The sequence below is a fragment of the Oncorhynchus clarkii genome, chromosome 18, assembly GCF_045791955.1.
Source record: "Oncorhynchus clarkii lewisi isolate Uvic-CL-2024 chromosome 18, UVic_Ocla_1.0, whole genome shotgun sequence".
Lineage (NCBI taxonomy): Eukaryota > Metazoa > Chordata > Actinopteri > Salmoniformes > Salmonidae > Oncorhynchus > Oncorhynchus clarkii.
In genome coordinates, this window is record NC_092164.1 from 46,118,226 (window position 1) to 46,128,002 (window position 9,777).

The following is a 9,777-nucleotide window of genomic DNA, read 5'->3' on the forward strand; positions in this document are numbered from 1 at the left end:
CTCAAATCAGATTTACAGCAGTATTCATTGATATAACTTAGTGGGAATGGTTGCAGTTGAAGATTTGGCAAAAAGATACAATTCAATACAAATGTTTCCTTTTTTTGGTCCTCAGTGGACGTTGTCCTCAAGTCTCCCACAAGAAGCCATTTTGCTACAGGTGGACTGAGCAAAGCACTCTATCAAACTGCTCAGCTCACGTTACCATGAGACAGAGGTGTGTCTCAAATGGCACCCTATTCCCTATATAGTTTCCTGGTCATGTAAAGTACTGCACTATATAGGGAATAGGGTACCATTTGAGACTAAAACAGAGAAACTAGAAGCTTAAAAAACACAACATACAACACAGTCCTCTTACACAGATCCACATCACTCAGCTGCAAGGGAGCCATGTTCTGTGGTAAGAGTTACTATAAGAGTTACTCATGGGCGACTGGACCCGCGCTATGTAGTAGTTACTGAAGTTGACGTCCCTGACGTAAGGAGCCGGCTGGTAGTAACAGGTGATGTTAGCCAGGGCCGGGATGGCGTTCTGCTCTGCCATGGCCCGTAGCGCCAGCGCCGAGATCAGTGCCAGCGTCTGGCGGCGCTCATGGCCCATCAGGCACACGGTGCTCTCGTCCACCACATGCCGCAGCGTCACCAGGCAGTCATAGCGCTTGTCCTCCATGCCGTTGAAGTGGTTCTGGAGATACGCTTCCAGCTTACGCTGCTGCTCGCCAATGTCCGGGAAGTCGATGAAGAAACGAGAGCACATGTAGCGTTGCAGCAGCTTCATATGAGCCTCTGAGTCCGGTTTAAACCCCCGCACTAGCAGGTGGCAGTACTTCAGCAGTCCTCCGCCCCGGATCTCCTCAGGGCTGTGCGTGGCTATGGTCCTGGTGCGGAGGTGTCCCAGGGCCTCCTGGAAGTCCCCGTACATGCTCTCACCGACCACGGTGGGGTGGAAGCTCTCAGACATGGACATGGCCGTCTCTGAGCAGCGGTCGAACAGCAGCAGTGAGTCCAGACCAATCTGGAACGAGTCCACGCTGAACTCAAACTGCCTCCGCAGAGAGTCCACAAACTTCAGCTCCACGTTCTTCCCCGTGTTGTTGGAGAGGGAGATCAGGCTCCAGCGGTCTGTGTCGTTGCACACCTTCACCAGCTTCTGGACGTAGGCCTCTTTGAGGGTCATAGGCGAGACACGGCTGAGCCCCGGAGGTAGGAAGTCCACCAGGCTGTCCAGGACCACATCTTTGACCACACGAAAGGTCTTGTCATCAGTCAGGTTTAGGCCAAAGATAAGGTCCAGGTCCTTGTAGCCCAGGCCGGTGTCCTGGTGGAGCACATAGCTGGCTGCTGAACCGTTCAGCTTCACATCCCGGACCACCACACCACGCTCCTGCAGACGTGCCCGAACCACCTGCACAGAAGAGAGAGAGAAACATGGGTGAGTGATCTGAGAGGTATTATTAGTACACTTTATTGTCAATTTTCTTTTCCGATCAAATACGTATTTTTTGTTGTTGCTTTCAAGTGATCTTATAGAGCAGGGGTGTTAAACTCCTTCCATGGTTTTAGTTTTTTTCCTTTTAATTTTAAGACCTAGACAACCAAGTGAGGAGAGTTCCTACCTAATCGGTGACCTTAACTGATCAAGGGTGGAGTGAAAACCTGCAGACACATGGCCCTCCATAGAATGAGTTTGACACCTGAGCGATATCTATGAGTGATCTGCGGCCGAGATATGTTCGTGATCTAAGAGAGAGATATCCATACAAACTAGGGTGATTCATTCAAAGAACTATGCACTGAAAATGCATGCCACTGCAAGTTGAAACGTAGCTTTCATGGTCACTGCCACTTTAAAAAATGTTTTAATATTTACATTTCAATCAAGGAATGGTTCACCTTGCTTTCAACGTATGCTCATAACAGTAAATATAAAATACTAGCATCCAATCATTTGTTGTGTGGATGAGAATAGAGAGCAACTCAGGGGGGCGTAAAGAGGAACCAAACAGTTAATGGGTCGTGTCACTTCTAGGAAGATTTAATATGGTGAAACTATTCCTTTTTAATTATTATTTCTTCAAAAGAAACATTGAACATGTCATAGTGTAAAAGCAGGTGAGCTGGTTCTACTCTTTTGTCCCCTTTTCTAGTGTTTTGTGGTGGAAAACTGAGCAGGTTGAGCGTAACATGTCAAACCTGTTACCCATAGATACACGGGCTAGAAATGTTTTAGCATTTGAGGGATTTAAGGCTGATTTAAGATGAAATTGTCAACCCTGTCACTTTGCTATAGTATTTTTTAAATTTGAACTCTTGAGATGGGAAAGCATGTTTTTTATTAAGTTGAACATGTGCTCTTTATGACAGAATATTACAATTAGGTGAAATCAAGTTACACTTCTAAAAAGGCACTGAATTAGTGGAACGACCCAAATAATGACAAGCAACAAGGTGGAATAGCAAATGTAATCATTACTATCAAAAGATTGTGAGAAGAGTTTCTGTTTTTTGCAATGCACAGCCTTTTAATTAGTTCATATACTCCTAATGCCATTTTTCCTCACGCAGAGAGATACAGCCTCTGATTGTAATGCATGGAGAATCAGAGATTTTTCTGTGGAACACAGCAAGCCAGTGCATGTCTTTTGTCTCTAACTTCTGGAGGAAACCCAGCTGACCTGGAGGTTATCGAAAAGAAACATTACACATCTGTGAGACGTAGACAAATGGGGTTGGCTTGTGAACTTATAAACTCTGGTATGATTGCGCCATACTGAAAACATATTTTCCCTATTTGGTAATATAAACAGCATACTGTACTTGGTAAAGAAATGGTTCATGAGCTTATTGCGTCACAGAACAGAACCATCTGGGGTGGATCCTGGAGTTAAGGGAAGCTAAAGGCAGCGGGGACTGACTGTCACAACACTCCAACGAGGAAAACAAGAAACTGGGACAATACTTAACAGGCCTGACCAGGGTTACCAAGTACACACACTTGGTATCTTTATCCAGACACTGATCCAAGTATCTAACCAGGTATCTGTATCTAGTCTGTATATGTACACAACCACATACAATCTATTTCCATTTCCAGGTCGGATCAAGTTTACCATTTAAGCATAAGATTGACATAACAACATAAGCTACCTACCCACTCTCTTTACAATCAAAATGCCTATTTTATGCAGTTGTTACAGTGCCACCATTTCATTACAAAGTGGATATCTGTATCAGTCACCACCCACAATGAAATATGGTTTTAACCAGCTCAAGATGGGGAGGCAGGGTAGCCTAGTGGTTAGAGCGTTGGACTAGTTACCGAAAGGTTGCAAGTTCATATCCCCGAGCTGACAAGGTACAAATCTGTCGTTCTGCCCCTGAACAGGCAGTTAACCCACTGTTAGGCTGTTATTGAAAATAAGAATTTGTTCTTAACTGACTTGACTAGTTAAATAAAGGTACTATGCTGCTTGAATCAATGTTGTTTCTACGTAATTTCAATGAATTGGATTGACGTCTGTGCCATACATTTGTTTCGGGAACACACATGCAAACAAAGTTGTGCCTGAGGAATTAGGTTTTGTTGGCTTCACCACCATGCCAGGAAAGGAGTGTTCTGCCGAGTCTTTGACCTAACATAGCTAGATCCCCCATTCATGAATTTAGGTTACGGCCTCCTCCCTACCAACCTAAAAACAAAGACAGACCAAAAAAACAGGCAAATTGAGACATGCATCATATGTGTTGTCTCCCTCTCTGACAAAACTCTTGCAAAATCCGTCCTGTCCTTTAATTGTAGCCTCCTTTACCCAGACCCAGAAACACACAGTGGTGTAATTGAAGAATATTAATATGGTCCACTGACAGGGTTCCAAGGGAAGGGGTAGTGGTACTCACAATGAAAAATGACACCACCATGAAAAGGTCTATTGAGGAAAAGGTTCAAAATGTAAACTAAAGGTTAAGAAATAATGAATGTTGAGTTTCAAAGCCAATCCTTTTGAGGGGCGGAATTAACAGAGAATTGAGTAAGCAATAAAAGCAGTTTATGGAACCCTACTGTGTTCCAGTGAGCAAAGCAATCTGTTTCTATTGGTAACCCGACCTCCGGACAGATGGTCACTAATAAAAACATCCAGAATATTAAAGGCTTCTTCCGTCTTTCTGTGGAAACAAACACCAGAATATATATGAATCATTTCCCAGAGTCCTCGTGGAATAATCAATGATTCATAGAAACTGGAATATATGCTTCAATGAACCCAGATGCACATGTACGTATATTGGAATTAGGTTTGACTAAGCTAAAAGCAGTATTCACGATAATAAACAGTAATAATTGCCTTACCAAACATAGGGTTGGGTATCAGGTATCAACCCATGATGATACCATTAAGATAGTTATACATACTGCTAGCCTGAAACAAACAATGAGGAAATAATTGTCCTTAATATGGGCTGTGTGATATGTTACTGCGTCCAATGACAAGTAGGTCTAACTGAATGGAATAGGTAAACCTGAATGGAATAGGTCTAACTGAATGGAATAGGTCTAACTGAATGGAATAGGTCAACCTGAATGGAATAGGTCTAACTGAATGGAATAGGTCATCCTGAATGGAATAGGTCTAACTGAATGGAATAGGTCTAACTGAGTGGAATAGGTCTATCTGAATGGAATAGGTCTAACTGAATGGAATAGGTCTAACTGAATTGAATAGGTCTAACTGAATGGAATAGGTCAACTTGAAAGGAATAGGTCTAACTGAATGGAATAGGTCTAACTGAATGGAATAGGTCTAACTGAATGGAACAGGTCTAACTGAATGGAATAGGTCAACCTGAATGCCTCCAGGTGTAATGCATTACATGGTTATAATGACTTGTAAGACTTACATTAAGCACGTACGACCCACTGATAATGTCTCATAACACAAAAGGGTCTCCAAAAGTAAGAAGTAACGCCCTTTCTTCTACCTCTCCAAAAGCAAGCCATTCCATTCCCGCGTTACGCAACAAGCACCGGGTGAAGTTGAGCTAAGGGGAGACACTTCCTCTCGAAGTCGACCAGGAGAAGCTAGAGACGTATAAAAAAAGCCACAAACTGACCAGACGGTGTGGTGTTGACAATGTCTTGGCGACATGTTATGTACAGACTCTTTGCATTCCTACTCCAGTCTGGCGGGTTTCCTCTAGTAGTCCATTTACCTCAGTCTGTGTGTCTCCTAAATAGCACCCTATTCCATACGTAGTGCACTATATAGGGAATAGGCTGCCATTTGGAACTTAACTTCAGTCTGAGTGCAGCCTGAATGTGTTTTATTATTTTAGTGGGAAAACAGAGTCAAAAACAGCCATTAGCCAGCTAAACCCCATGGTCCCCTAGACACCAGTTAGAGCACTGCCTGGCCTGGACAGAGAGTCACAGAAAGACCCAGCCAAGCCAAGTAAATGGCATCAGTAAATGAATGAGATGTTCAGTAGTCTATGACCCTGGCATCCGGTCAAGTCAGCCCAGAAGGCAAGCAGAGGCAGCCCAGCCCAGTCACACTATACTCAGGGTACTGTCAGTAGGCTAGCAGGAACAGATGATGGGGTTTTCCTCAGAGCTGAATTTGTTGCCTTGCTGTGGGTGGTCACGGCACCTGAACCAGCATTCATTTATAAAACTAGACTGGTGATACAGTACTCATTAATAACACTAGACTGGTGATACAGTACTCATTAATAACACTAGACTGGTGATACAGTACTCATTAATAAAACTAGACTGGTGATACAGTACTCATTAATAAAACTAGACTGGTGATACAGTACTCATTAATAAAACTAGACTGGTGATACAGTACTCATTAATAACACTAGACTGGTGATACAGTACTCATTAATAACACTAGACTGGTGATACAGTACTCATTAATAAAACTAGACTGGTGATACAGTACTCATTAATAACACTAGACTGGTGATACAGTACTCATTAATAACACTAGACTGGTGATAGAGTACTCATTAATAACACTAGACTGGTGATACAGTACTCATTAATAACACTAGACTGGTGATACAGTACTCATTAATAACACTAGACTGGTGATACAGTACTCATTAATAAAACTAGACTGGTGATACAGTACTCATTAATAAAACTAGACTGGTGATACAGTACTCATTAATAAAACTAGACTGGTGATACAGTACTCATTAATAACACTAGACTGGTGATACAGTACTCATTAATAACACTAGACTGGTGATAGAGTACTCATTAATAACACTAGACTGGTGATACAGTACTCATTAATAACATGCAGGTAGATGCAGATGCAGGTAGCCTAGTGGTTAGAGCGTTGGGCCAGTAACTGAAAGTTTGCTGGATCGAATTCCCGAACTGACAAGATAAAAATCTGTTGTTCTGCCCCTGAACAAGGCAGTTAACCCACTGTTAATAGGCCGTCATTGTAAATAAACATTTATTATTAACTGTCTTGCCTAGTTAAATATAAAAAAAGATTCTACCTCATAGAGAGAGAGAGAATGTTGAGTTCAGCTGGCATTTCCCCGCAAAGGCCTCCTTGAAAGCCAGCAACAGGAATGCACACGCCTATATGTAGAAGACTAACAGAGCTATACACTGTAGTGTAAGCCCAAAATATGTTCCTTTCCTGTTACTCTATCTGTGGAGACGTGTGGTGTCATAATGCCGTTGAGTCTCACCAACAATAGACCGACAGAGGAGTTGGTTTACAATCTGGCAGGGCCCACAACAGAACCAGGTGACTGGGCTAGTATTGTGGTGTGTGAGTGTGTGAGTATGTGAGTGTTTAGGGTCTACTCATACCATGTCAACCTTGTCAAGAGTCCTGACCCTCTAAGGCCCCTGTTACTTGAGTGACTGACTAACTAATCCAGTTTCCCCATCCTGCCCCAGATATGGAAGCCATCGACGCCACCCAGGAAAGTAGAGCTCACTTCCAGTAAACTCACAATGGTGAAACAAGAGCAGGGATGAAGAAACAACAAACAAAAACGAAACCAGATCTTACTCAGGCTTTGCCCTACTGTGCACTCAGTCAGTCTCTATTGTATTCTACTCTATTCTAGAATCTACACCCTGAATTAGATTCGAGCAAACCTGGAAAAAGTGTGTTCCCTTTGCTTGGGTGGCCAAGCCAAGTAAAACAGGTTAGCCCCCTAGCTCTACCTCTACCACCCTACTGTTAACATGAAGTAATATCTGATCTGACACACTAAAACACATTCAATGTCTGGATATGTAATCTCAGCTGTATAAAACCACTGGGTAGGCCTACTGGCTAGTGTGTGTGTGTCACAGGAGGCTGTGGCTCATAATAATGTCCGAAAACGGAGCAAATGGAAACCATTTGTTTGATGCATTTGATACTATTCCACCTTCTGCACCAACCATTACCACAAATCTGTCCTCCACAATTAAGGTGTCACCAACCCCCTGTGGTGTGTGTGTGTGTGCGTGTGCGTGTGTGTGCATGTGTGTGCATGTGCGTGTGCGTGTGTGCATGTGTGTGTGCATGTGTGTGTGTGTGTGCGTGTGTGTGTGCGTGTGTGTGTGTGTGTGTGTGTGTGTGTGTGTGTGTGTGTGTGTGTGTGTGTGTGTGTGTGTGTGTGTGTGTGTGTGTGTGTGTGTGTAGCCTATTGTATAGTTCCTCAGAGCTGTCAACCCAATGATGGCTTAACTACCCACAATCCACTGCCCTAAATGAAGTGTGAGACTTCTCGTGTGCACTAAATCACCAACAGTGAGACTTTTCTTTGACACCTCCCACTGCTCAGACACACACAGACACACACGGACACACACGGACACACACGGACACACACAGACACACACAGACACACACGGACACACACGGACACACACAGACACACACACAACAATATGGAGCCGCACAATAAACAGATGTTATCTAGATGACAGCGTTTCAGTGAACAGGCCCCTATTGAGAGCCCTGTGGAACACCTGGAAGAACACATTTCTGGTTGTATGAAGACATTTCTTATTTAGGCCCTGGGTTGGATCAGTTGGTTTTCCAGGTAGGGGAGAGAGAGGAAGGGAACATGTTACTGGAGATATGCACTAATGCTTACTGCCGATGGTATGGAGCTGCATGGCCAGCCAGAGCCCACTGTAGACCTTTCCAGCCAGGGGATTTTCTCTGATGAACAACATGGATAGAGCGTACATCCTTCACATAGGTCTGCTCTATTAATACAGATCACAAGCATTCGTTTCATCAATGAAAAGAGACTGGAGAGGAATCTTTTACATTCTCAAAGTCTCTGCACTCCACCAATTATAATTCAATGTACTTTACTGTCTCTCCCTGTGTACAAGTTGTATGGTTTCCTTGACCAATGACATTTCTGGTGGCAGAAGCATTGGAATGAGAAAGTGGAAAATGTCAGTTAAGTCATTAGATCATCTGCTCCTTGAGATCTCCTCCTGTCTGTGGAAGTGAATGTAAATAACATTACTGTCACTCATGAGGATTCATAAGTCATGATTCACTGCAATGGGTGGATATTCAAATGTAGGCTACCAAGGCACCCCAGTATATTTACAATACCTTGAGTAGGCTATTGCAAAAATTCAGTATATGAGCATGCCAACACGACTGGCCAATAATCATATTCACAGATGTTATCTGACCTGATATTGAAGAATATTGGAGCTTTTTATCCTCAGCCACAGTGCTGAGAAATGAGACTGGTCTAGATTATGATATTACACAAAGATGACATGGTTAGCATTGGAATGCTCCCAAAATACACTGCTTTCCTTACACTTTTCTTAGCCTACCTATCAAATTCTACTTCAATGTACTGTGAGTGTGCGTGTGTAGCCTACCTGAGTAAAAGTGTGCAAGCGTTCGTGCGTTTAAAAAAATATATTTAATGCACATTCCTGAGTTGGCTATTCATTCACTAAAGCGCGTCATGATCAGACTGAATTAGATAAATATTGAACTATTTAAAATAATGTAAAATAACAGCCGTATGAGATGAGTTTGGCTAGACAAAAGTATCGTTTTCCAATATCGGGCTGCATGCGCTCCAGAACTCCCCAGACCAAAGCCGTTATCTCACCTGCACTATCTGCCGAGGCTGTACAGAGAGCGTCGGGAAGTTTCCGCGTCCGTGAATAGGGACGCTCTCTCCGAGAATAGAGTCCAACCTCTGCACCTGCTCCCAAGACAACACACAGAACCGCCGACTCTGCTCCGACTCATCCCCGGAGGACATGACGATGGGATTTGGAAAAGTAGTCAATTCTTTGGTAGTTTAGTTGATGTAGGCTATTATGGACAGTACCAAAGCAATTCCCCAAATAAGTGTTTCTTTTGAAGTTGGAATGAAACTTGAAATCGACAAGAAATCAAACAAAATCGTTCCTGTTGCGCTTCTCAGATTCGCTTAGAACAGAAGTTTCTAAACAATCTAGGCTGAAGATCCGAGAGAGTTCTGCACATGCAAATCATAGACCCGTAAACTGAACGGTGTGGCATCTCCAATATTCTCCTGCGCTGTGACACACTTCTAGCTGTAATCCAGCTAGAGGCATATTGACGGGTTTTAAGAATATGGGATTAACATAAACGTCCTGATTGGCTGTTCAGCAGGTTTATGAAGACCTACCTCAAGACACAGAAGACTACAAGCGGCCATGCGCACATACCCACTTCCTTTGCGTCAGCAGAGACCAGTCTGTTGCTGTCATTGGATACTTCAGTCACA

General features: G+C 43.2%; 1 protein-coding gene across 1 annotated transcript; it reads right to left on the bottom strand.

Moving 5' to 3' along the window:
- Positions 1-238: 238 nt before the first annotated feature.
- On the bottom strand, positions 239-9,532 carry LOC139373573 (terminal nucleotidyltransferase 5A-like). Its single transcript, XM_071114237.1, has 2 exons — positions 9,130-9,532; positions 239-1,408 (listed from the first exon to the last, which is right to left on the bottom strand). Exons 1-2 carry the CDS (start codon positions 9,283-9,285, stop codon positions 377-379), a joined length of 1,188 nt encoding a protein of 395 aa, XP_070970338.1. The 5' UTR covers positions 9,286-9,532; the 3' UTR covers positions 239-376.
- Positions 9,533-9,777: the final 245 nt, after the last annotated feature.